Below are 27,815 nucleotides of genomic sequence, written 5' to 3'. Positions count from 1 at the left end.
ATTAGGGTAGTATAATCTAGGTTTGCTCTTTTGAAAAGATGGTGTGGTGGGTTGCCTGTGCTGGAGTGGGTTACCTGTGCTGTGTCTTTCGCAGCTTTCATCCATTTCAAGATGGCGCCCTGGGAAGATAACCTTCCGATCTTCGGCGTCATGTATCTTTGAGTATCGCATCAATTTGTCCAACAACAACTGCTTCTCGCTGATTCAAAGCGTACCCCTACTGTGACAGATCTTTATGATTTATTCTGATAAGGATTTTTTTCTAGGAATTGGCTACTAAACCGGCCAAGGATCGCACATCATCAATTTCGGATCGCTTCGGTTTGATTTACTACCATGTTGCCGTCTGTGGGGGTCGTAGATACGGGCGAATCGTGCGGAGAGCTGATCAGTGCGTTAAAAGCAGCAGGTTTTACCGTGAGCAGTCTTTGGGGTTGTACACAACATCAAGCAAAAACAATGGCTCATCGTTACGACATCGGTTACTCCACGTCAAAAATCGACGAGTTGTTGCTAAGAGAGGATGTAGATTTGGTAGTTATATTGTGCCCACCGCACCAGCGAGCAGAGGTAGCTGTCAAAGCACTGTCGATTGGTAAACATGTGTTATGCGAGGCACCATCAGGACTGAGTCGAGAGGAAGCTGATAGAATGGTGTCTGCGGCACAGTACTATCCCCGCCTCTTGTCAATCATGAAGCATGAGTTAAGATTTGTGCCGACTTTCATAAAAATGAAGCAGTTGATAGAAGATGGCTATTGTGGCCGGTTGCTTGTCTGTGATTGTCATCTCGATATGGGGTCCTTACTTGGTATTTCTTACGACTGGACATGCGATCAAGCTATGGGTGGTGGCATCCTCACAAAGTATGGCTGCCATATTATTGATATTGTATCATTTATGACCAATCAGAGAGCAGTATCAGTGAACGGAACCCTCAAGACATTTATCACCCAGACAGACACAATCTCAAGTTTTCGTCATATCACGAGTGATGACTTTTGCACCTTTCAAATGGTGCTCAGTGATGGTGCTTTTGTGACTGTTACCTTGAATAGTCACTCCTCCTCTAGCTCACAGACGATAACAGTCAATGGAACAAATGGGCAATTAGTGTCTACTAACGAGCGTCTTGTTGGAACTCGTGATGGGGAAGAAGAGGAGTTTGTAATTGATCGGACTGCTAACATCAAGGAAATGCCACTCAATACTTTTCACTTTGGCTTGGAGGCACTCGTGAAGGAGATCAAGCGAGCATTTGAGGAGTCAGTGGATAAAGAAGACAGACGTAATGCTGACCTGCAGGCGATAGCAAGCGCTGCATCCTTTGAAGATGGTAAAGTGCTTCAACATTCTTATTACTCACATAAGTATTTAGAATTGTTAATTTTGTATTGTAAACAAAAGAGGCTTTTTTAGCATATTGCATGCAATTGAGATTGTCTAGATGTAGGTTATCTATTGGGATGAAAATATAACTTTATACATATTTTAGATCAGCTGGTAAATGGGTAGTGATTGTGTATATTCAGTTCTTACAGTACATCCTTATCCAGCTATATACTTAAACATTTTTTGACATGAAAATGATGGTTAACTGCTACCACTATTTGTGAAAAGAAAAATCCCTCAAAACTTGGATCTGATTACAATTATGGTTTGCTTTTCAACTAAAAATGTAATGCATCCATCAATATCCATAAGTTTATTTTTCATGTAATACAATAACAATACATAATTTATTTAATGTCAATAACAGGGGAATGGTTTCCTAATCTCCAGAGCTTGGAGGGCTCATAATACATGCACTCAACAATAAGTAATGATCTCTTTACAGGTTTATACACCAGGTCAGTGATGGATGCCATTATTACATCAAGCCGTAAGGGATGCTGGGTGAACATCCCTCCGTTATCTAAGTCCTCAAGCGGTCAAGCCCCTAAACGCTCCTCCTCAGATGCTTACAGTACGTTGCCTGGAAACATCAACAGCGAGAAGAGTGAAGGAAAGGAGAAGTCAGTCACTCATCATATTAGGCATATAACGATACAGAAGTCATTTTAGTTTGTCATGTACAGTGGAATCAAGATGACTTGGTTAACTAGAATTCCTAATTGACTTATCAAACTCCTTAGGGAGTAAATTTTGAGTCATTTCTACTTACATATAACTGTCCTTTGTCTCCTAAGAGCATTCCAGTTAAAGCTGCATTGTCACCAATTTACTTCACTATTTTTAATGGAAAACACGAAAAATATTTCAAAATGTTGAAAGAAATGTGTCTATTGAAAGTTTCTTTGAGGATGTGATTGATAATTTAGAGCGGATGGACCTCTGTCGGACCTCTGGAAGTAAACTGGAGACAATGTGGCTCTAACAGAGTTCCACTGTATTGCAAACGGTCCTGTATTTCAAACAAAAAACAAGAGAAAATTAAACACCTTTCATTTTACTGAATCTATTATCCTACTATTTCTGCACCTCATATAAGCGGGGAATCATATAATTGTTAGAGTATTTTACAGAATTAAATGTTGTTTGCCTTCCTGTCAAATACAAGGGATGAATGAGGCTTGCCAACCCCCCCCCCCCCCCTCCTCAAATCCCCCAATACAGAATTGTCTAGCTATGGCCATGATTATGACTTACTTGAAGTAATATTTAAAGAAAATACCTAATAATACCCTTACTTACACTTAACCATTCTATTGTTTTTAGTAAAAAGAAAACAAATTATTTAAATATATAATAAATACTTATATTATAACCATCATCACCATCATCAGCAGAGGTGGTCAGAATGTTTATAGTGTGAAATCTCGATACTCTATTTAACATATTCAGTACAGTAAAAGTACCATAACAAAATAATAGCAGTGTGAGAAGTTGTTTGTGTAACACTTGTATTATTTGAACAGTAAAACTGTCATTACACAGTACTGTAAGTCTATAGAATAAAGAATGGTGAAGTACAGTTGTCTCTATTGATATACGTAATGCTGGCCCATAGCCAGGGGTTTGAAAGAAGGAGTTTGTTTACCTATTTAGTAGACCACTCTCTTTAAGGTAGTAGCTCATCCTATTTGATCCTAGCTCACTGTGGCACTCTCATTTATTTGAGCATACCTTCCAGTGAAGTGCTCAAGTATTTTTAAGGCTTGTAACATAAGCTAAAAACAGTTGAAATTTTGAAAGTTGCCTTAAAGTTAGTTCACATTGCCTTAAATGCACCATTTTTGATCAAAACATCAAACTCGGCAATGTTAGCTATTTGGTAATATTTTATTTTGAGTGATGACGTCATCCAGCCGATCATGTGAATTTTGCAAATCAATATTTTAAAAATTTCTCTGCTGGTGGATACGCTATGAAAAAGAAAACATCACTCGTTTTTATGTTCCTTTGAAACACTTCTGCACACTGATGTCTTGACCGGCAAGAAAAGTTTAGCCCTTTGGTCACAAATCAACATTTCAATTCACAGCAGGCCATGTGACTTAACAAAATATTGACTATCTTTTTAACGGCAGAGAAAATTCTGGGTGCTAAAACGCTATCATATGACACACATAAATGCAAATAAGAGCAAACTACCAAGGCCTTAATATGCTTGAGGGGGGCGATCCTTCTGAACTCCCCAGGGCTATGGGTCTGTAATGGTACTACTAGTAGCCTTGCTTGTGGTCACTCAATAGAGGGCGCGTGGCGAATTAAGTGGCTACCCCTGGGAACAATGAAAAGTGTTCACTTTATAGAGGTTGTATGCTGCTTAAGTGGCCGCCCTGGGAACAATAAAAGTGTTCTCTTTATAGAGGTTGTATGCTGCTTAAGTGGCTACCCTGGGGACAGTGAAAGTGGTCACTTTATTGAGGTAACCACCCCATGGGACAGTGAAAAGTGGTCACTCAATAGAGGTTTGCTGCTTAAGTATGTAATACCTAATGCATGTAGGTCATAGGATTCTGTAATTAAAATTATTTTTCTGTAATATTCTAGGGCATTTGATCAAGTGCTTGTGCAATGTCTTGCTTGAGGTCTTCAACGTGCTCAAGGCCAACACTAAAATAAAATTAAAAATAATTATTTCTCGACAAAAAAACAAGCCTCTATTGTAAGGTCTTGAAAATAAGGAAAAGGTTAAGTTGAAAAATATACAACCAGCCTCAAGCTAGTTAGTCTAGTTCCATGGAAACAGATGTATTTTTAAACCAGAAAATAAAAAAAGATCATGGTAATTGACAAATAGTCTGCCCTAAAAAAGTATTGAATATTCAATAAGATTTCTTCGTAACATTTGGCAGAGTTATGACTACCATGCATTGTTTAGAAATGCAAAAAAAAACCTTCATAAGCTTTCACATAAAACAAATCCCTGCTGTAGTAATTCTGTTTATGTAGAATAAAAAAATGTAAAAAATGTTTGGTGCAAAAAATATTGTGCATTATCCCCCCTGCTCCACCCTTGTGGTCCACTCCTAGCTCTTACCTTATTCTGATAAGAGAATCACTGACTCCTGCTTCAGCCTTCATCTCAGGCGTCACATACTTGTCCGGATGTGTCATGCAGCTTACGACCTCCACTAGGCTATCAGTGCCACCCAACGACACAGCTAGTTTGACCAACTTTAGGCTCTGAATAGAAATAAACTGAATAATATTTCTATTAAACATACAAAACAGCAGGTGTACAAGCACCCGGGGAGGGGGTGTTTGGGGACCCAGGGCATTTGAAGACAACCAAAAAGAGGTGGGTAAAAGAAAGGAAAGGGAAATGACATCTTCCCCCCCCCCCCCCCACACTAAATATAAAATAACAAAATTTAGAGAATTCCTAAAGGTGGTTCTTAGGAAGGAGACCCTCCATAGCATCCCTTCTCTATTAAATGCACCCCAACTGATGATTGGCATATATACCTCTGCAAATTTGACAGCCTCTTGCAAACCTCCCTTAACCTCAAATGACACCATGCCACTGAAACCTCTCATTTGTTTCTTTGCAATTAGGTGACCAGGGTTGGAAGGAAGTCCAGGATAATTCACTACTGAAACCTGGACATCAGAAAATTAATCAGCAGAATAGCAGAATTTATTTGATTATCACTGGCTAGTCATGGCAGTCCATGGTAGTCACTGGCTAGTCATGGCAGTCCATGGTAGTCAATGGCAAGTCATGGCAGTCCATGGTAGTCCATGGCAAGTAATGGCAGTCATGGTAGTCAATGGCAAGTTATGGCAGTCCATGGTAGTCAATGGCAAGTTATGGCAGTCCATGGTAGTCAATGGCAAGTCATGGCAGTCCATGGTAGTCACTGGCAAGTCATGGCAGCCCATGGTAGTCAATGGCAAGTCATGGCAGTCCATGGTAGTCAATGGCAAGTCATGGCAGTCCATGGTAGTCAATGGCAAGTCATGGTAGTCCATGGCAAGTCATGGCAGTCCATGGTAGTCAATGGCAAGTCATGGCGCAGTCCATGGTAGTCAATGGCAAGTCATGGCAGTCCATGGTAGTCAATGGCAAGTCATGGTAGTCCATGGTAGTCAATGGCAAGTTATGGCAGTCCATGGTAGTCAATGGCAAGTCATGGCGCAGTCCATGGTAGTCAATGGCAAGTCATGGCAGCCCATGGTAGTCAATGGCAAGTCATGGCAGTCCATGGTAGTCAATGGCAAGTTATGGCAGCCCATGGTAGTCAATGGCAAGTCATGGCAGTCCATGGTAGTAGACTGCCTTTGACTACCATGGCTTGCCATTGAATTATATGGCAGTCCATGGTAGTCATGGAAGTCAATGGCAAGTCATGGCAGTCCGTGGTAGTCAATGGCTAGTCATGGCCGTCCATGGTAGTCAATGGCAAGTCATGGCAGTCCATGGTAGTCAATAGCAAGTCATGGCAGTCCATGGTAGTAGACTGCCTTTGACTACCATGGCTTGCCATTGAATTATATGGCAGTCCATGGTAGTCCATGGCGAGTCATGGCAGTCCATGGTAGTCAATGGCAAGTCATGGCAGTCCATGGTAGTCAATGGCAAGTCATGGCAGTCCATGGTAGTCAATGGCAAGTTATGGCAGTCCATGGTAGTCCATGGCAAGTTATGGCAGCCCATGGTAGTCAATGGCAAGTCATGGCAGTCATGGAAGTCAATGGCAAGTCAAGGCAGCCCATGGTAGTCCATGGCAAGTCATGGCAGTCCATGGTTGTCCATGGCAAGTCATGGCCGTCCATGGTAGTCAATGGCAAGTCATGGCAGTCCATGGTAGTCAATGGCAAGTCATGGCAGTCCATGGTAGTCAATGGCAAATCATGGCCGTCCATGGTAGTCAATGGCAAGTCATGGCAGCCAAAGGTAGTCAATGGCAAGTCATGGCCTTCCATGGTAGACAATGACTGCCATGACTTTCCATTGACTGCCATGACTTGCCATTGTCTACCATGGACTGCCATGACTTGCCATTGACTACCATGGACTGCCATGACTTGCCATTGACTACCATGGACTGCCATGACTTGCCATGGACTACCGTAGCACGCTTGATGTTGCAATCTTTTTCATTTCACGACTGTATTTATTGGCGCTTTAACCCATATTAGTGACACAAGGATGCGACCCCTATATTCGTGAGGGTTATCATTGACGGTTAACCAAGGGTAAGGTGAGAAAATGGGCAAATCAAGGATCACCCCAAAGCGAGGAATAGGAGGGGGGCAGTATATCAAACATATATCTTGGGGGGAGGGGGCACTGGTACTCACGAGGTAGGTGAAGCACTGGTTATACAGTGAACATTCATTGAGTTAAACTGACAGTCTTTTGATTCTGCCCTTCCCTCTTCATGGTTGGCTAAACCCAAATTATATATGCAAAACTATCACCTTTTCATGATTTTCTAGGAACTTGGCAATCTCCAAAGCATTTGAGTTGTGTCGTTCCATTCGCACATGTAAAGTTTTGATCCCTCGTAGAAGAAGATAGCCATCAAATGGGGACTATCAAAAAACAAACCTTTTCATGAAAACACTATGGGATAGAACTTTGTGCACAATCCCCCTCTACCCACAATATTATTTGATCCCCCCTACCCATTATTGATTGCTCCTTTACCCATACTATGTATTGCTTCCCCTGCCAATACTATTCTGCCCCCCCCCCCTGTAGCGGATCTAGGGGGAGGGGTTAGGGGGTTTAAACCCCCTCTTGGGCTGCCAGAAGCCATATGTAACAAAAAAATACCCTCTCCCCCCTTTGTCACTGAGCCAAACCCCCCCCCCCCTTAGCAAAAGGCTAGATCCATCCCTGCCCCCCAACCATACTATTATTTTATCACTCTCACCCTATTGTCCCCCCAGCCCCACCCATATTTTTCTTTGTCCCCCCTACCAATATTAATCTTTGTCCCCCCCTATCAATGCTAATCTTTGTCCCCCCTACCAATATTAATCTTTGTCCCCCCTTATCAATGCTAATCTTTGTCCCCCCTCTATCAATGCTAATCTTTGTCCCCCCATCAATGCTAATCTTTGTCCCCCCCTACCAATATTAATCTTTGTCCCCCCCTATCAATGCTAATCTTTGTCCCCCCTATCAATGCTAATCTTTGCCCCCCCTATCAATGCTAATCTTTGTCCCCCCCTATCAATGCTAATCTTTGCCCCCCCCTATCAATGCTAATCTTTGTCCCCCCCATCAATGCTAATCTTTGTCCTCCCCATCAATGCTAATCTTTGTCCTCCCCTATCAATGCTAATCTTTGTCCTCCCCTATCAATGCTAATCTTTGTCCCCCCACCAATATTAATCTTTGTCCCCCCCATCAATGCTAATCTTTGTCCCCCCCTATCAATGCTAATCTTTGTCCTCCCCTATCAATGCTAATCTTTGTCCCCCCACCAATATTAATCTTTGTCCCCCCCATCAATGCTAATCTTTGTCCCCCCCCTATCAATGCTAATTTTTGTCCCCCCCTACCAATATTAATCTTTGTCCTCCCCTATCAATGCTAATCTTTGTCCCCCCCTATCAATGCCAATCTTTGTCCCCCCCCTATCAATGCTAATCTTTGCCCCCCCCCCATCCATTCTATTGTTTATAGTTTTTTTTACCAAGCATCCACCAAAGAATTTCTGATATTCATGGAATTTCTTGAGGAGGTGTGTTGATGAGACTGACAACGAGCCAGCAACCAGATCACTGTGGCCACCCAGATACTTGGTGCTGGATTAAGTAAATATAGTAAATATCATTTTATCAGTCTTTCATTTATATATACATAAGCAATATCAGTAAACTGGTGCATTGTTTGGTATTGGGAAGTATGTTTGTGCTGAGTACAACTGAAATAATCTAAAACAGTTTTTTTGCAGTTATATTTAAAACAAAGTGATCTTGCAACTTTGTATCTTAAAATAGATATGCTTACCAGCTGTGAATGCTAACATCAATACCATGTCGCAGTGGAGCCTGGTTGAATGGAGACCCAAAAGTACTATCCACCATGGTGGCCACACCCTCACCTAAGCTCATTCCAAGCTGTGCAAATGCCTCCAGATCAAGAACAGCCATGGTCGGATTACATGGGGTTTCACCATAAATCACCTAAATGCATAACAAAGAAGGTTAGGAAAGGGGAGGTAGGACCAGCGGGGGTGGGGTTTTCTTCAAGCATGACAGGTGGGGGTAAGGGGGGTAGTGGGAAGGGGGTACAAAAATCATTAAATCTTTTGAATGTGATCACGACCTTTGTGCTTGGTTTGACAGCTTCTTGGTAGGACTCCATAGAGTCACCAGTGACCAGGGTTACTTCTATTCCATACCGAGGCAAGACAGTCTGAAGTAAGGCAAGCGTTCCACTGTACACAATTTTAGGTGCAACCTGACATAGGAAGAAAGTGAAAAGAGAGAGATTAGGGGGATTTTGGCCATCTCTGTGCTATGTAGCGTAATCTTCAAAACATCACTTGACCACCAACATGATCACAACCCAAACATAAAATCAATCATCATCATCTAACACTACAAACCATTATTATCACCATAATATCAACATTATTAATGGACCATTTTCTTACCACATGATCCCCAGCTTTAAGCAGTGACAGTAGAGCAGTTGATATTGCCGCCATCCCAGAGGAGAACAACAGAGTTCCCACCCCGCCCTCTAGAGCATTGAGTGTTTGTGCGGCAGCATCTACAGTTGGGTTATTCCACCTACTGTAGAGGTAGCCGTCTGCCTAGAATTAAGGAGTAATCTTCACAAAGACTAGAGTAGGCAAGCCTTAGTCATTTCTTGAATTTGGCAGAGGGCAGTTACGGACACCTGGATTTGCTTTGAAGTGATGAGCTGATCACAATAAATCCTTTATGATACCTTATCAGCCCTTGATAGGGAAGATTAAGAGATCTGTTTATCCAAACAGGGTATACATTTAAAACCTCTGTCCTGAATAGGGTCTTGATTTTATTATTTTGCTTCCACATGGATTGCCAGTAGAATGGGGGGTATTCAGGATTTTACGCGCAATCTTTTGTCCTGTCCTAAACAGGACATGAAAACTGTTTTTTTTTCCTAAACAGGGTTTGTTTTTCAGATATTTTATCCAAAACAAGGTCAGGGTTACAGACATTTGGTGGCACTCTATACCCAAATAGGGGCTGAGTACCCTCCTCCGGACACCCACACCTGTTACAAAAGTTCCACACACTCTAGTGTATTAAAGACTTGGAACATAAGCTAAGACAGTTGAAATTTTGAAAGTGGCCTTAAAGTGAGTTAACATTGCCTAAAATGCACCATTTTTGGTCAAAACATCAAACTAGGCAATGTTAGCTATTTGGTAATATTTTATTTCGAGTGATGAAATCATCCAGCCGATCATGTGAATTTTGCAAATCACTATTTCAAAAAATCATCCACTGTTAGATACGCTATGAAAAAGAAAACATCGCATATTTTTATGTCTCTTTGAAACACGTCTGCACACTGATGTCTAAACCCGCAAGAAACGCTTAGCCCTTCGGTCATAAATCATCATTTTAATTCGCAGCAGGTCACATGACTTAACAAAAAATTTAATATCTTTGTTAACGGCAGAGAAAATTCCTGATGCTAAAAAGCTATCATATGGCACACATAAAGTCAACACTTATTTAGTAAACACCTTTGTCCAAGCTGGTTTCCCAACTGGCAAAAATGCAAAAAACTGTTTTTTCACAAGATCTATGATGTGATGTCATCTCCAGCAAGAAAACATTTCGAAAATGTTAAGGCTGTTGACTTTAATCATCTTGCCAAAAAGAATAAATTTAAGGCGACGTTAACAAAGTTTAAGGCAAAAAGCCTTAAGCCCAGTCCTTAATAAACTTGAGCATCCCTCCCCCCATGACCATTGTCTTAAGCCTACAAGTTTTATTGCTTTCAAAAATGATTGAGTAAGCATGTCCTGTCAACTCTCCTGCATTATGTGGGAGTCTCATGGTTTTGGACATTTTCTCAAGCTCTCCCACATGGAGTACCAAATTGCCCGCTTTTTAGCGATTTTTATTGCTTCTGAAATCGCCCACTTTTTAGCGATTTTTATTGCTTCTGAAAAATTATTCCATAGAAAATCGACATTTTGCGTATTTTCTATTAAAATAATAAAACATTAATTTCCTTACGTAGTGCAATTTTTCTAACACCCTTGTGAGATCTATAAATGGATTCTGCACAAGAACTTTTTATTTGACAAATGCCTCGGATGGTTTGCCCACCCCTTTCCCAAAAATTTATAACCCCACCCCTCCCAAAAAATTTCTCAAGCCTTAAGATTTCCCAAGGTCAGGGGGGGCGGAGTGGTCCCATGGTAAGTGGGAGGGGGGGCGTAGGTAGTGGTTCCGGGCTGATTGGTGGTTTCAAAGGGGAGGGGTGGGTGGTGGTTCCAAATCCTATTTATAAGAACGCGGGGATTTTAAACTGTTGAACAACTTTGTTGTTGGTTGCATATATACCGCTTGAGACCTGTTGGAAAAAAAATGTTAATACATATAAAGAAACATCTTTCGCTCAGAAAAGTGGGGGCTGGCGCTCCCCCTGCCCCTCCCCTCCCCCGCCCCTGGGAGTTTGACCGGTATGAGTAAGGGTAAGTGCGATTCTCACACTTACTGTATTTCAACAGATTTCACAAGAATTCTGTCCAAGTTGGGTTGACAGCTATGATGTTTCAAGTCCCCCTCCCCCCCCCCCCCCCCCCCCCATCGCAAGCCCTACGACTACCAAGTTCCATTGGCTTTCTTTAGGAGATGAGTGAGTATGGATAAGTGCGATTCTCACTCTAACGTCATACCTTTCCCTCCGACAAGTCCGCCCCATGCTTGACGGTACCTACTCCAAATGTCGATGACGCGTAAATTGGTATATTGACTGGCTGAGGCACCTCAGAAAGTTGACACGTGTGTGCCGTCGCTGATGTCTCGAATCGGTAGTTTTCGCTCATCGCCGGCAGGCAGCTTAGTCCCTGTAACACAATAAGAGACCAGTTATGAACGATAGCAGGGTAGCTGCGTAAAAAAAGCGCTGCCCGCGGGAGGAAGGTGATACAATATTGAATAGGGGTCAATTATTAGACTACGATAATGATTGACAAGTTCAATAAGAACTTGCATTATATCACTGCACACTTCACATTCTAATAGTGGCTGTTATACTTCTACCTCTTTTCTATGTAAAGATGTGATACAACTAGAAGATTTTGGATGACCTTCGCGAAAAAAAAAAAAAATCAAGCTCTGATCGAGCGTGAACTAAAACCACAGGAGAACCAACACAGCTGTTTAAAGCCTGATCCTTATTTGGTTTTGCTAGCCATATTTGGAACCATTCCCAGACCGCTCGCGGCTATCCCGCCAAAATCCCGATTCCCGGGAGGAAGAGATTGTTTGTTTACTTTGAGTATAGAAAAAATGTTTTGCTTCCCCTTTCGTTAATTGTTCAAGGCCTTAGCTTAGATTAAGAGGTTGGAGATATGAGTTCAAAGCCTAAACCCAGGGTTATTCTACGGCAGAAGTCGCTAATAGTTCCCGAAGTTCATAACCCATTCACCTACCGTCTTCGCCTCTCTACTTGGGACAAAATTAAGGTCAGTTTATTTCACGAGTTTTTCTTTCAGTTTCGTAAATATCGAAGCAGTATGGAGCAGATTTATCTAATTGAAAGTGTGACAGCTGCTTAGAAAAAAGTTAAGACCACTTTAAAAAGTGATCACAGCTATCCGTATAACTATAGTGAGTGCGATTTTCGTTGAAATCCTTGTTTTGAACCTGCAACGTTTTTTTACGCAATAACATGTAACTTAATTAAGTTTTGTTTTCTTTGTTTTGCATTTTATTTAAGATAATATACTTATAATAATATTATAATTGATAGGAGCTTTTAATTTGCACTTTACAAATATTGATTTTTCTTAAACACATTGACCCCTCAACCGGCCTGTACCGGCTTTGGGAAGTACCCACAACCCAAAAAATTCATAAATGCAAAATAAACACAACAAGATGAAGATACTCAGGCATCAGTCTAAGGGATAAATGGTCTTGCAGATATGCATCCAACCAAGGTGTTGGCATCTACTCTTAAGCCAAATAATAGCACAGGTTCTTTGACAAATCTCAAATCGAACAAGGAGAGAAAAGCAGAATCACCCCTCTCAATAAAACGCTCAAAATACCACACAAGGGAGAGAGATCAGCAAACACAGCTCAAGACACAAATAGATACCTTTATTCTGATCCTCCAGGTACATTTCCATGGCCTCAAAACACAATGTCCATTCCTTGAAGGATTGTACAACCACGAAAATATCTTTACGTATTGCAAAGCATTCTGGGAGATCCAGGGGAAAATTCACAAGGGGAGGGCCAGTCAACACTCCTCTCCCCATAGTCAGATGGTTTTTTATAAGTCTTTTCACCCCGAAGCCAAACGAATCAGTTCCAGGCCATACAGACCCAGAATAGCAGTGTAAACAATTTTGGAATCAATTTGGTTTCAGAAAAGACAGCATTTAGGAGAGCTGTGGTGATTCATTAGAAAATTATTTTCACATCCAGGCAAAGCCAAACAAGAAAAAATCATCATGAATCCACCTTTGCTTGCAAATATCCATAAGCAAAGCACTCAATTATGCCCCAAAAGACTTCATGATGTCCTGAGACACTCTCCTAATATGCTCATAGCTGTATTTTTGCTGAAAAATACAAGCAACCATCAACTTGTGCTCGCTTCAGCACATCGACGAGGGATTAAAAGTGGGGACCGCAAAGCACTGTTGGAAAGCTTGGATACCGCTGACTAGGTGCAGCTGTCTTTGACTTTGACGGGCTGTATAAAACTCAGAATAGGGGGGGAGGTATCTGTTTTCAGTCTGTTTTTTGTAAATTCAGCTCAAAAAAAGCCAGGAGTCAATGGGTTAAAATCTTTGAATGATTTGATTGCCTCTAGCAAAATAATCCGACAAAGGGGACATGCGCATAGAGATCACGTGCCACCTTTTTGGGTGGCAAATTCAAAACAAAATTATCACAGAAATAACTGCCCCCATATAACCAGAGAATGATCAAAAAAATAAAATCTTTAAATGAACTAAACCTTTTTTGAAAAAAAATATTTTGGCTTTTTTCGTAAACGCTGAGTAAGATGCTTTTTGTTGTTGTTATTTTGCGCTAAAAACCTGAATGTGTGCTAGTTTATCACCCAAACTGTCATGTGATCTTCCCTTATTGGGTGGCCAGCGGCCGGTGGTACAGGAACAGTATTTATATAGGTAATAACATAATATTTTATATCTGTTGAAAGTGATGAAATAGGGTGTGGCGAGAGGAGTTGTTTTTTCTGTCCTGAAATTCTTTGTCAACCACCAACGTTTGTCTTTACTAGGTTGCCATATGTACAATCACCTTGTTTCCCCTGCGGCTCATTTGTGCAGTGCTTCTGCTGCTGTTTGCTACTCTGTTTGCTTCCCTGGCCACTATTTGTATGAAAGAGCAGGACCTGGCAGAGCCCCTCGTTGGCTTTCGAAGGTAGGGCCACGTCTTTTCAGAATGTGAAGGGGCAGACCATTTGAATTTTGAGGGGCGGGAGTGGATGATTTAAAAATATATATATATCCTGCACGACCCGAAGGGGCAAAAAAATATCCTACACCAATTGGTGGACGAAAAAATATCCTGCATCGGTAAAAAAATGTCTTGCACGCCAAATGCTTCAAAAATATATATATATCCTGCGTACCAAAAACGACCACCCCCCCTCAAAAGTTGAATTGCCCCTAATAACAGATTGGTAGTTCAGTGCCGAAATGCCTATAAGGACCAAGGGTGGGTCCCCCACCCTTAAATGACCAGTAGGGGCGTGGCTGTGTCCCCCCAGTTTTCTTAATGTCCCTGTATGTGACCCTTAGTATTTCAAGGCCCTTTTGCTACATATTATTGGCATTGTCAAGGTTTGTAGGTGGCGACTGTAGCTGACCTGGAGCCTAAAAAATGCAGGTGCCTTCCTCAGACCATTTTTTTTTAATAAGCATGTGAACTAGGCCTTATTCAAGCCAGTTCATGCTCTACAAACATGTGAACTAGGCCTTATTCAAGCCATTCATGCTCTACAAACATGTGAACTAGGCCTTATTTAAGCCAGTTCATGCTCTAAAAACATGTGAACTAGGCCTTATTTAAGCCATCCATGCTCTACAAGCATTTGAACTAGGCCTTATTCAAGCCAGTTCATGCTCTACAAACATGTGAACTAGGCCTTATTCAAGCCAGTTCATGCTCTACAAACATGTGAACTAGGCCTTATTTAAGCCATCCATGCTCTACAAACATTTGAACTAGGCCTTATTCAAGCCATTCATGCTTTACAAACATGTGAATTAGGCCTTATTCAAGCCAGTTCATGCTCTACAAACATGTGAACTAGGCCTTATTCAAGCCATTCATGCTCTACAAACATGTGAACTAGGCCTTTTTCAAGCCAGTTCATGCTCTACAAAGATGTGAACTAGGCCTTATTCAAGCCAGTTCATGCTCTACAAACATGTGAACTAGGCCAAAATTTGAGGAAAATTTTGATGTTTGTTTTCCACACGGCTTTTTTTAGAGTCTGGCTCAGCCATTGACAATTATACTATTCAATTTGCATTTCTCCTGCATTCTAATTTATAGATCCGACATGTCAATCACTAGCGAACGAATAGCCAATCAAGAAAGAGATGGTGCAATAACAACCATGTGGTCCCACAAATGTCCCACAAAAGGGCGGCAATCAACGTCGAAAAAGATTGGTTTGAGATATTTTTCTGCAAATCTGGACAAGCAAATAAGCATTTTCCGGTCAGCGTAGAAAGTGCTAGCCCTGTTTTCTTTGACCGACCACTTTTAGTGTAGAGTTGGGACTCAAATTGTAGAAAAACATGTAAAATTTACTACGAAGAAACGAGAAACAAAAAGCAAACAAACCACTTACAAGGGCAATGTAAGTAAATCCTACCATTAAACTTGTGTTTGATATTACCTAGGTTAAGAATGAGACTGTCGTTTGTATTTTTGCTGTAAATTTTGACGTTTGCCGATAAAACTTGTAGTTAGAAGTCAGACGTAAACTGCGAATTTGGCTTTCTCTTCTATTTTCCCCGCACTTAAATCACTGCAAGTTGACAAAAATAGCTACCTACTGAAGAGAGCACCACTTTATCTAATATCCAAGTTTTCTTATTTTGAGCTGGATTTGTGCCGTTTCCATTCCTTAACTAAACTCGTAATCATCTTTTTCTATGCTTCTCTACAAGATTTTCACCAAACTTAGACAACAAGACAAGTTTCCATCATGTTAGGTTTCTGTGTTTTATTTCCCAAGTCGCAGAAAGACCGCTATAAACGTCTGTATTTTCAATAAATCCGAGCAGGAGTCACTGACCAACCTCATCTGACATGTTGTACAATTGTGGGACATTTGAGTTGCACTTCGCTGGCTTCTATTTCCTGCTTTCTGATTGGATATTCGTGGATCTATAAATATAGTATGTCGCCTAAGAAATTAAAGGGCAGTGACACTACTGCTATTTCCAAAAGTTTCCAAAGCCCTCAGCGCCACTCCATTGGTATGCCACTGTCTACTCCATATTACTATATTCCAGGATATTAAAAGCCTACCCTCTGAGATGGTGTGTAAGAGGAATACTCTTCTGCTTGGGATTTCACTGGGTTAAAGTGCGAGGGACGCTGAAGCCGCCTGAGGAAGCACCGATCTTGGCTGTTGCCCCACACTCCACTTTTATTGACGCCCTGGCCCTGGCTGTTATCGGAACACCCTCTGGTGTTTCAAGGAAAGAGAATGACAAGATTCCTATCATAGGATGTAAGTGAAAGTAGGGCATAAGACTGTTGATAAATTCTAGTAATGTGTCAAAGGAAAAGGATGTGTCTCAGGAAGTAGACATTGCTGAAGTAGTGAACTTATTTAGAGTCGAAATCATTAGTCACATAAGTAGGGTGGGGCCCGACCCCTTAAACCCCTTCTGGACACGTGCTGCTCTTATAACTATGTATGCTTTAAAAGCTTTTTTAAACAATCTATGGGCCCATAAGCCTTATCATTCCCCTTTTTCTCCCTAGCCGTTATCGGCACTCTCCAACCTATTTATGTTGCAAGGACTGATCCAAATTCAAGGCAAAACACAATCAGCGAAATCAAGAAGCGGGCATTATCTCATGGCAAATGGCCACATCTTTGCATCTTCCCAGAAGGTTAGAGAAATTTGTATCAGTTCTATTTTGAAACTAAATAAAAGTAAAAAAAATGTCTCTTTTTTTTATAGGAACCTGTACCAATAGACAATGTCTGATCACCTTCAAGCCTGGTGAGTGGTACCATGTGTGCATAGAAATATATACTTTTTTCTCTGGACAGAAATTTTTCAGATTTTCTTTGATGAATGTTTTCTGGAGGTAAAATAAGTTTGTGAATACTCTCCTGACTTTCCATGAATGGGTTTTTAGGGTTTTTTGTTAAAAGTCTGCCGCTTTTCCTGGTCAAAGGAGTTGGCAGTTTTTTTTTTAATACACATGGATAGGTTTGCATATTTTTCTAGGTATAAAGGACACAGACTCCTACTTAGCTACCCACTACAGAAAGCCTGCTAAGCAGCCTAAAAATGACTTCTTAGCAGGCTGAAAGGACACACAAGCTACCAGATTGTTTTTGTTCTGGACAGATAGCCAATTAAACCACCATGACCAATCAATGCCCTTGCTTTGTGCAGTCAAATAAGTTAATTGGACGGTTAATTGACTACGAGCTGCTCACAAACGAGACAAAGATTTTTGATTTGCTCAGGCTACAATGCAATTTGTTATGTTTTATTTTTATTCAACTCTAGGTGCTTTTTATGCTGGTTCCCCAGTTCAGCCAATCATTTTAAAGTATCCAAATCATCTGGTAAGCTGCCAAATGTGGTGTAAGATCTCTTCCTTTTTGATACAATTGTAGTAATTGTCAACGCTGACCACGCTCTTATATAGGGGTCTATCCTGAATAATCCTTATCACCTTGCAGGATACTGTGACCTGGACTTGGTCCGGACCAGGAGCGTAAGTAATGCAGTGTACTCATCATTATTGCCACATCTTCCCAATCAATTTTTCCCTTTAAGGGGCCACCCTCAGTAACATGACAGTTGTCCACTTTACAAATGTTGGCTGCTTTATGGAAGCTAGTTAAATGCACAAATCAAGTAAGAAAATTATAGCTGCTTAATAGCTAGCCTATTAATGGGGTACCACTGTATATAGGATCTGAGAATTCACAAGGTGGGTGTGATTCATTGAGTGCAGTCCTTCACAAGTAAGCGGAATACATTTTTCGACATTTTTTATGTACAAATGGTAAAATAATGTTCAGCCTCATTCTATTCTGATTGAATCTTGTGTGGACCTTTATCCTAGAACCCTGACAGAACTTCTTTGTTTGGGTGGTTAATATTGGGTGTGTCCTCGCACATGAAAATAATAAATCGTAACTTGTCTGACATGTTGCTTTTTTCACAGTTTGAAGTTGTTATGGCTTACAATGTGCCAGTTTCATAACTTCTTAGAGATTGAGGTGATTTGATACACATATTCCCACCATTACTCTAGTTCACTACAATAACTTACCATAGCAACTACGCAGAGCCCTTCTCTAAGACTAACAACACATTATCCTGGCTCAACCTTGCCTTAGCAACCACTTTTTTTCTGGCTTAACTCTGCCTTAGCAACATCATTATCTTGCAGGCTAAGCTCTGCCTTAGCAACAACATTATTGTACTGGCTAAACTCTGCCTTAGCAACAACATTATTGTACTGCCTAAACTCTGCCTTAGTAACAACACTATTGTACTGCCTAAACTCCGCCCAAGCAACGACATTATTGTACAACCTAAACTATGCCTTAGCAAAACATTATTGTACTGCCTAAAGTCTGCCTTAGCAACAACATTATTGACCTGGCTAAACTCTGCCTTAGAAATAACATTATTGTCCTGGCTCAACTCTGCCTAAGCAACATCATTATTGTATGGGCTAAACTCTGCCAACATCATTATTGTATGGGATAAACTCTGCCTTAGTAACAAATCCTTCTTATCCATCCGAAAATTTAATTGACTGACCAACCTTGCCTTAACAACGTTGAGCTGTTCACCCATATTAACAATGTACTGTCCACCGCTGCCTCTTAGCGACTATGCAGTGGCCAATCTTGCCTCAGCAGACTACATTATGGGACCTTGCCATTAGCAACAATACCCCACTTAGCAACCATTGGTAGCACAGCAGCCTCTGTACCAGTAATGTTGCCATTATTTCAAATGCTAATTCCCAGTAAACATCAGCCAGGTCTGCTCTTCGAATAACCCAACAGAATATTTATATTATCTTAGATCTTGCCAGTGTATTACCCGTGTACGGAAGAGATCAATGATGCTAAGCTGTTCGCCCGTAATGTCAGGATGCAGATGTCGAGGTACACTGTTGGATTGGGGAGCCGTAAAAAAAAAAAAAAAAAAAAAACACCCCTGCACCAAAAATGCAACAAGTCCAGTATACAGGGCTGAGAATACTAGCCAAACCAGCGTAGCATAGAAATGCCTCATTGCACAACAAAGCACGAGGGAACCCTCCTTGGTGTCAAGCGGAACTGTGACTTACCTATATTGATCAGGGGGGGGGGGGGGAGATCTAGGGAAGGCCGAGCGGGCCGCGGACCCCTTTTTAAAGATATTTCACTTGGAAATGAGAAGAAAGGTAAGAAAATTAATGGAAGAACAATTAATCCTGTCCCCCTTTTTGGAACCCTTGCTCCCCCCCCCCCCCCCGTTTTTGATCCGCTCCTGTTGATTGCCTCTTATGACTTTGTTTTGGTGGTCTGGTGGTGCCATGGTAACACGTGCTGCAAAACATTCTTTTTTTATAAGAACTTCTAATTTTCAGTTGAGGCTGGGCGGTTCTTATTTTTGGGACATTTTAAGGCTAGTGTATATACCGTAAGAATATAATACCCAATGAATTATTAGGAGTAGAATTACACCAATCATCAATAGCAATAATAAGGTTGTTGCTATGAGTACAACTTGATTCTGCATTTTAAAACGCATCAGGACTAAAAAAGAATTTTTTTCTGCTATCTGAGCCTCCGCATGTTCTTATCATGTTCATAAAATTTGGTGAAATCTCAGGCTGGATGTTCTTATAAAAAAGTTCTTGTAAAAAAAAAAGAGTGTATATGAATACCTTTTTCATGGATATTTCAGCGCGTTGGGTGTGCCTATGACCGAGCACACGTTTGAGGACACAAGACTAATGCTTGAGGCCACGCACAAGAAGCTGCCGGCTTCTACAGGACTCGTGGAGTATCAAAAGCTCAGCAGCAAACTGAGGTTTGTCCAATTTTTCATGGATCTAATCCAGCGTCAGGCCCGTACCCAGGATTTTTCTTGGGGGAGGGGGCAAAATCCGAACCTATTTTTTCCTGGGGGGGGGGGGGGGGGGAGGGAGTTCCCTAAACACCCCGACAAAAACACAAAAAAAAAGGATTTTTTTATGCCTTTGCAGTATTGCCACGGGATGTTTATTGTCGGATTTGGCTACATACCACACTGATCTAGCTTATGCTTTATAAGTTTGTCTACAAATAGCGCGTCTATTGAGAACCGAAATTGGACCTTCGCCGTTGTGGGAGGGGGGGGGATGCGTTCGCACCCCCCCTGGGTACGGGCCGGAGTGTTGGCCATGTCTGGACTTATTTTTTTCTCGGAATTCCACAATGGCTTCCAGTGGCTAAAACTATGGCTAAATATACTGCCATACGCCTCCCTGCGTCCATGCGTCTCTAACAGGGTGTTGTAGGCTTTTTTTTCTTTTTTTTTTTCAATATTTGGTTCTTGTGGCGAATCTTAGAGACTAGGGGGAAGGGGGAGACCTAGAAGAGAAAAGAGACTTTTTTCACCCTTCCCCATTTCTATTAGATTTATTCGTGTAGTGACGCTTTGTCACTCAGGCCACAGGGATCCCAAGGTTCTTTTGAATATAACAGGGGCGTATCTAGCTTTTCGCTTAAAGGGGGGGGTTGGCTCAGTGACAAAGGGGGGAGGGGGTAATTTTGTTACATATGACTATGGCAGCCCAAAGGGGGGGTTAAACCCTCCCCCTAGATCCGCTACTGATATAAGAGAAACTTGCGGTAGAGGTTACGTAATTCAGTTTTATGAATAAGGGCAATATTTTTCCATTCGGGAAATTTAGGGCGGTTCTGGCTTTAAATTGATCATTTGATAAGTTGACCCCCAATAGCTTGATGCAAATGGTGGCAACATATCCACGATCAGCTGTAATTGAGGTACTAAAACGGTCAAAAACGGTATAAAACGGTTTTCACAAACATGCCAACAATTAAGGTTTTAAGAGCCCTAGTCAACCCCACTTTTGTTATTGTTTTCATTTGAATTGAAATACACAAATAATTTGAAGAAATTTCCAAATAGCCATCTAATGCTAAGTACATACGTCATATTGTCCATAAGGCGTATTCAATGCAAATGCATTCTAATGAATCGAGTCGATTGTTTTAAAATGAAGGGGAGTCCTCTTCATTTGCTTTAAACACAGTTTACTTAGATCGAAAATATCCATTTGCTTTCCCAAATCAGCCGATGAAATGGCTGCTTCCTCGCACTGTTTTGCCATGTTGACTAAATGCCGTTTGACAGAGAATTGCATTTCGTTGCAGTGTACGCGTGGATAGTATGAAGCAACTCCTTCATCGATTCGCCAAGATCGACACAAATGCTGATGGTTTAGTAGACATACAAGAGTTCGCGGCTTTCCTCAATCTACCTATCACAGCTGAAGTCGAAGAACTCTTCAACCTATACGACAGGGTATAAAGTTTCGTTTACATCATCCGCCAATTCAGTGCACTGTCATGGCAACTATATATCACAACTGAGTTAATCCCTTCACAGCTTTATCAGAGCAGTTGTAATACACTGCAAATGTTCGCTCATATGTAATAGTAAAAGGGTTTATTTTAAATCGCACGAAAACATTACGCAAATGGCAAATCACATACATTATAGGAAAGCGAAGCTCGGTTCTCATGTAGTAAAAAAAAAAGTAGCAAAAAAAAAAAGAGTTGACAGTGGAGACAAGGTAAATTTCTTCTCATGAAGGCACGATAGCTTTTTAAGAATACTCACAAAACTCACAAAACCATCATCACCACGGCAGATTTAGGTTTGTTGTTGAGATGCGTCATCTGTGTTGTTTTTTTCGCCAGGACGAGTCTGGATTCATTGATTTTCGCGAGTACCTTATCGGCATGGCATTGATTGCCAAACCCGCGAATAACGACGAGGCCATCAAACTGGCATTTGAGGTATAGTGCTGCTGCTGCTGCCGCTGTTTATATCGTGATCACTTTAATGATGATTATGATAACTTAGGTTATTACGTGAAGAACTAATGATAAACTTAATAAATGTGTATTTAGTGTGATAGCATATTGTGGACTCAGGACCTCCGGCTTCACTTCCTTATCCTAAATTACGAGGAATTCACAGTGCCAAATGTAGAATAAAAAAATGACCTGACCTGAGTTTGTACTCTAGTCCTATTAGTTGGGAGACGAAGCCTGTATCACTGAGTTACGTAATGGTGCTGATAATAATGATTATGATAAGATGATGAAGATGGTGATGTTTTTCTAGGTGTTTGACGTTAACAAAGATGGTCATGTGACCTGCTTGGAATTGACCCACATTCTGCAGAGTGCCTATCCGAGTATGAGGGAGTTGGACATCAATTGCTTGTTCAAGCGAGTGGATACCAGTAACAAGGGCTATGTAACTTATGGTAAGCCTGGCGATGGTGATGGTGGTGGTGGTGATGGTGATGGTGATGGTGATGGTGATGGTGATGGTGATGGTGATGGTGATGGTGATGGTGATGGTGATGGTGGTGGTGGTGGTGGTGGTGGTGGTGGTGGTGGTGGTGATGATGGTGATGGTGATGGTGATGGTGATGGTGATGGTGGTGGTGATGGTGATGGTGATGGTGATGGTGATGGTGATGGTGATGGTGATGGTGATGGTGATGGTGATGATGGTGGTGATGGTGATGGTGATGGTGATGGTGATGGTGATGATGGTGGTGATGGTGATGGTGATGGTGATGGTGATGGTGATGGTGATGGTGATGGTGATGGTGGTGGTGGTGGTGGTGGTGGTGATGGTGATGGTAATGGTGATGAGTGGTGGTGGTGGTGATGACGATGATGATGATGACGATGATGATGATGATGATGGTGATGGTGATGATGGTGATGATGATGGTGATGATAGTGATGACAATAGTGATGACAATGGTAGTGATGGTAATGGTTAGGGTGATGGTGATGATGATAGTGATGACGATGGTGATGTGCGGCTTGACGTTTGTGACAATAACGATTACTCTGATAATGCCTTTGTCTAATCCTATTTAACTTCTCAAATCCATCTGTGTAATTTGTGCCCCCTCTCCAATATAGAGGAGTTTCGTCAATTCGCGCATGCGCATCCTGAATACGCACCCATCTTCACCAACTACAAGAAGGCCAGCGAGCCGAGCGAGGAGCCTGGAACGAGTGATGGTGATGGTGATGGTGATGGTGATGGTGATGGTGATGGTGATGGTGATGGTGATGGTGATGGTGATGGTGATGGTGATGGTGATGGTGATGGTGATGGTGATGGTGATGGTGATGGTGATGGTGATGGTGGTGGTGATGGTGATGGTGGTGGTGGTGGTGGTGGTGCTGGTGGTGATGGTCCTATTTAACTTCTCAAATCCATCTGTGTAATTTGTGCCCCCTCTCCAATATAGAGGAGTTTCGTCAATTCGCGCATGCGCATCCTGAATACGCACCCATCTTCACCAACTACAAGAAGGCCAGCGAGCCGAGCGAGGAGCCTGGAACGAGTGATGACGTCACAGAGGGCGCTACTGTGGAGACGGTTGCTTGATTCTAAGTATTTCCATACAACGCATCTAAAGGATGGAGCCGTTTTTCCTGTAGGGTGCATTGGATAAATTTCATATTGATACAAGGGGATTTATTTCGCTTCTGAAATGTGCTTATCTTATTAATCTTATTTGGATTGATTTTTTGCGGCATTAAGTCTTTACACAGTTCGTCACACGTGCGTTCAAAGGAAAATCAGAACTGTGCTGTACTTCCCTCTTAGTAAGAACAAACCTTGATAACGAACGGGAAATGGTGGTCATGAATAGGCCTAATTCAGTCTAATTCAGGCTGAACCAGTCGAATTACTCAACCATTGTCATGGGACAAAGGTCACGTGAGGTTACCTGTCGTATTTATCTATAGACAAGGGTCACGTGTCATATTGTCACGGCAATGGTTACTTGAGGCCACGTGTTGTATTGTCACGGGCAAAGGTCATACGAGGCCACGCGTTGTTTATCGATGAACAAAGGTCACGTCTCGTATTAGCGATGGACAAAGGTCACGTGTCGTATTGTCGATGAACAAAGGTCACGTGTCGTATTAGCATTGGACAAAGGTCACGTGTCGTATTGTCGATGAACAAAGGTCACGTGTCGTATTGTCACGTGCAAAGATCACTTTTTGTATTGTAGATGGACAAAGGTCACTTGTTGTATTGTCACGGGTTGAGGTACGTTATGTCATGCGATAAAAGTGTCGTAACCTAGCTTAGCTCATTTTCTGGGACCCAGGACTTCACGGTCATTTGCGGCCGTGTGATAATGGGCTGTACACTGAACCTGGGTTCCCCATAAGTCTAGCTTGTCCGTACGAAATTGGTTTTCTGTTTCGCTGTAATATCGCTGAAACATCGATCACCATAGTTAGAATTATTATTTTATTTAAGCAAATATGTGAATTTTATTATTTTGGTTGACTACCCACTAAATAATGACGATCAGCCGTGTCGAGATCTTTTTACATGTTGTTATCATTGCTATATTTAAATTGTACTGACTGTATGTATTTAATCAAAAGGTGTTTGAAAGAAACACATAGCATTGCTTCCAATGTGTTATCAATCAATCATTTATTTTCCGATACCTCCGGTAACCTCGGGGTTTGTTTTATTAATGGTAAAAACTATAACTCAAATATCTAAACGTTCTACCTATTTCCTGCAGGATTAGTCAACTTCATATTAAGCGGTTTCTATTTCCCTAGCCCTAATAATTTATCAACCGTTTTAATTGGGTAAAATGCTATTCGGTCTTGATCTGTTTGGCGTCTTTCCAACATATGCTCTCGAATGTGTCCTGTCCCTTAACCCCTAACTCGCCCCCCCCCCCCCCCCCCCCCCCGTCGACCCTTCCCCCTCAACCCCTACACCGCCCCCCTCCTCTCCTGGCCCGCCTTGCTTCTGATCGCTCAAGTCTACAAACCCCATCATCGTCTACCTCGGATCGACCCCTCCCACGCCTTGCCCCTGATCGCCAAAGTCTAAAAAACCCATAACCTTCTGCCTCAGGTCGCACTCTATTCGGACTTGCTCGCCGTATAGCTCGTGTTGCAGGGACTTGCGCTTAAATCTCGACATCTTGCGCTTTTTTGGCGCGACCCTGTGCTTATGGTTATGAGTGTGTCTGCGGCACTCTCCTCTAGGCTCCAGTGGTCTTATCTCGTTTGGTATCGAGTGCCTTCTCGTTGGATCTACGACAATGATGGTACCCCGTCGAGGAAACCGACTTGTTTTCACTTCGGAAAACACACCATGCGACGTCTCGTTCTTAGATTTCCCTCGCTTGGTCTCTAAAGATTCCTCGGTATCGCCTACCCATCTTTCCTCTTGGGGTCCAAACTCAGTTTTCTCTTGAGTGTTACCCACACAGTTTATTACTTTACCGACACTAACACCCCTGTCGTTGTCGAATCCATCATTTCCTATCTGTTTTGAATCCGAATTCTCGACATAATCAAGTATTCTAACCCTTTTCTCGTCCACACTTGTTCTCCCATTATCCCGGGCATCCATATTTGTCGATTCAGCTTCGCTATCTTTTCTTGTGATCTCCTTTCCATTCTCGAGAATGAAGCTCTTGCTGACTTGTCTATGGGTATCAGAGAAAAGACGGCTATACTGAGTTTCTTCCTCTTTTTGCTCCCCCTGGCCGTCGGATCGCACATTTTTGTCCTTGGATCTTACAGGAGAAAAGGTACAACCTGTATTAATTCCACTCCTGGCGTCATTTCCTTTACGATCTTCATAATCCCCTCGACTATTGCGCTCTCCCATCGCAGATTTCGCGCGAGCTTTTTGATGACCATACTTATTTCGCCTTGCATGTTCATTCTCAATCGCAGAAGATGCCCGCCTCGTTTTCTTGTCCCTTGAAACCCCTTGTTTAGCCATCACGTGCCGTTCCTTTACTGGCGATCCAATAAGAACATGGTCATTGCCTTTTGCCCAGCTATCGCTCTGTTTTGTCTGCCCAAGGGCTTCATCTTCTTTGTCGGAGTTCCAGGCCTCCTCCACGATTCTCTTACCAAAGCTGCGATGAGGAGCTGTGAGTGGAGCAATAGTTTCCTTAGCTTTAAACCTCTCTTTCATGTTTTCAAATTTCTTTGTCTGGGGAATATCAGGACTCAAGTGTACATCGATTTGAACATCATTCCTAGAAGCTTCGCTTATGAGGTGATTTTGCGCTTCCAATGCGGCTTGTTGACGACGTAATTGCGTTGGCGGCGCCGACTTGATGCGATTCCCCTTCTGCGGATCCAAACAGTAATGACTTTGCAAATTTTGCGATGTCTTGGAAAAATCCTCGCTACTCTTGGAGTCGAATGAGCCGCCTCCGATGTGCCTCAGGTGCCTTCTTCTCCTTCTCACTCTAGCGTCCTCCTCAGACGGCATGGCACGGAGAAGATCCAGCAGATACTGGAGCCTTCTCCTGGGGATCCTCGCCTTAGTGGGAGGGGGTCCAGGAGGAATGTGCCGCTTAAAGGAGTCGCTGACCGAGAGGAGGGTGTCATCCGAGAACACCCTCTGCAAGTTGAAGTATTCTTCTTCTTGTCGGTGAAGCTCGTTTTCGAGTTTGGTTTTCTCGCGCTTGAGCTCGCGTAGAGCGACCTTGGGGAGGATATAAGAATGCGTAATTAAAATATACTCAAATTTCAAATAAGGTTACACTTGTTGAATCCATGTGTCGTAACCCGCAGTGCTTCATGGGTATCAAATAAAACAAATAGATAAAAATAAACACTGGTTTAGAAAGAAAGTTTTAGCATTCTCGTTTATGTACCTCTTAACATTTTACACGGCGTTTAGAGACCAGGATTCAACCATTTATACGTTACAAAAATGTAACAAAATGTAACAAAAACTTTTCGCAATACATTGTATCGGATCCATTCTGACATGTTGACAGTCAAATGTTACACGGAATAACTTTCCAGATATTCTTTATTCTGTGTTAAACACGCAACATGTCGAGTGAAATGATGCGCGGAAAGTTGTGTCGCGCGACATATTACACGGTCAAAAACTTTCCATGATACAAATGTATCGTGAAAAGTTTTAGTTGCTTGTTATCCAAGAAAATACCACCTTTTGTGAACTTCTCCAACCTTAAGTTAGGGATTATTTTTGAGATGATACCCACAGGGAAATTTTTCACGGAAATAATAAGATAATGTAACGTACCCTCTCTTCTTTCTCAATGGCTTTAAGTCGTATCTGAAGCAACCCTTCCTCCGCCACGTTGGCGTGTTTCGCCATATGCGCCGCAACGAAATCCACTGGGAGTACCCTCTCATCCCCCCTACGACGGCCTGGACTAACACGCATCATACTCTATAGCTATGGCGAGCTTATGGTGAGTACATGGTGCGAATGAGGTGGGTACATGTCATCGGACTTTATGAGCGCCAAGAGGCTCATTCGATGTCCCTGTAAAGTTCCATGCTCAAATCAATCGCTCGTTGCCATTTCTAAAACGAATCCCAAATTGCAAGTCAAGATACTCCTCTTTCACTTCTTGCACCGCCTCGCAACCTTGTGGATTATCGTGGTAATTATTGTGACGTAGGGCGCGCGCATGCGGACTGCGTAAACTACGAGTTCCACGTTGCGTTAGAATGCGTCATGAAACGCGTGCATTGAGAAAAAAAGGTTCACGGCGAATTTCACATATTTCGATATTTACATTTGCAGAAATCTAGCGGTAAAGACGATTCGCTCAATGCACAGGGAGGCCATACTCACAGTTAA

The 27,815-nt window shown here is 42.0% G+C and overlaps 4 protein-coding genes across 7 annotated transcripts; 2 read left to right on the top strand and 2 right to left on the bottom strand.

Moving 5' to 3' along the window:
• Positions 1 to 84: 84 nt before the first annotated feature.
• On the top strand, positions 85 to 2,974 carry LOC5513365 (glucose-fructose oxidoreductase domain-containing protein 1). The gene is made up of 2 exons (XM_001633629.3): positions 85 to 1,336; positions 1,838 to 2,974. The coding sequence occupies exons 1-2, from the start codon at positions 337 to 339 to the stop codon at positions 2,062 to 2,064; spliced, it is 1,227 nt and encodes a 408-aa protein (XP_001633679.2). The 5' UTR covers positions 85 to 336; the 3' UTR covers positions 2,065 to 2,974.
• On the bottom strand, positions 1,691 to 11,892 carry LOC5513364 (cystathionine gamma-synthase). 3 transcript variants are annotated; one of them, XR_007306234.1, is made up of 11 exons: positions 11,686 to 11,892; positions 11,319 to 11,489; positions 9,066 to 9,227; positions 8,735 to 8,869; positions 8,417 to 8,592; positions 8,100 to 8,211; positions 6,874 to 6,987; positions 4,915 to 5,049; positions 4,487 to 4,632; positions 2,165 to 4,059; positions 1,691 to 1,975 (listed from the first exon to the last, which is right to left on the bottom strand). XR_007306234.1 is itself a non-coding variant. In XM_048720666.1 (10 exons), exons 2-10 carry the CDS (start codon positions 11,466 to 11,468, stop codon positions 3,993 to 3,995), a joined length of 1,197 nt encoding a protein of 398 aa, XP_048576623.1. In that variant the 5' UTR covers positions 11,469 to 11,489; positions 11,686 to 11,892; the 3' UTR covers positions 1,691 to 3,992. The 3 variants fall into 3 exon arrangements, 2 of the variants coding, with proteins under 2 accessions (XP_048576623.1, XP_048576624.1); XM_048720666.1 differs by having other exon boundaries at positions 1,691 to 4,059; XM_048720667.1 differs by lacking the exon at positions 11,686 to 11,892 and adding an exon at positions 10,984 to 10,993 and having other exon boundaries at positions 1,691 to 4,059; positions 11,319 to 11,483.
• On the top strand, positions 11,882 to 24,619 carry LOC5513406 (lysophosphatidylcholine acyltransferase 2). 2 transcript variants are annotated; one of them, XR_007306233.1, is made up of 16 exons: positions 11,882 to 12,110; positions 13,907 to 14,049; positions 16,161 to 16,381; positions 16,639 to 16,770; positions 16,842 to 16,883; positions 17,403 to 17,461; positions 17,579 to 17,613; positions 18,070 to 18,124; positions 18,945 to 19,027; positions 19,815 to 19,940; positions 21,290 to 21,440; positions 21,839 to 21,937; positions 22,269 to 22,413; positions 23,090 to 23,191; positions 23,527 to 24,096; positions 24,155 to 24,619. XR_007306233.1 is itself a non-coding variant. In XM_048720665.1 (15 exons), exons 1-15 carry the CDS (start codon positions 11,997 to 11,999, stop codon positions 23,562 to 23,564), a joined length of 1,545 nt encoding a protein of 514 aa, XP_048576622.1. In that variant the 5' UTR covers positions 11,882 to 11,996; the 3' UTR covers positions 23,565 to 24,619. The 2 variants fall into 2 exon arrangements, 1 of the variants encoding a protein (XP_048576622.1); XM_048720665.1 differs by having other exon boundaries at positions 23,527 to 24,619.
• A 352-nt stretch (positions 24,620 to 24,971) lies between these two features.
• LOC116618809 lies at positions 24,972 to 27,635 on the bottom strand. Its single transcript, XM_048720992.1, has 2 exons — positions 27,249 to 27,635; positions 24,972 to 26,675 (listed from the first exon to the last, which is right to left on the bottom strand). Exons 1-2 carry the CDS (start codon positions 27,393 to 27,395, stop codon positions 25,002 to 25,004), a joined length of 1,821 nt encoding a protein of 606 aa, XP_048576949.1. The 5' UTR covers positions 27,396 to 27,635; the 3' UTR covers positions 24,972 to 25,001.
• Positions 27,636 to 27,815: the final 180 nt, after the last annotated feature.

The sequence above is a fragment of the Nematostella vectensis genome, chromosome 13 (assembly GCF_932526225.1).
Source record: "Nematostella vectensis chromosome 13, jaNemVect1.1, whole genome shotgun sequence".
NCBI classification, from domain to species: Eukaryota; Metazoa; Cnidaria; class Anthozoa; order Actiniaria; family Edwardsiidae; genus Nematostella; species Nematostella vectensis.
The sequence above is the reverse complement of the archived record's forward strand: the minus strand, read 5'-3'. Positions and strand labels throughout refer to the sequence as shown.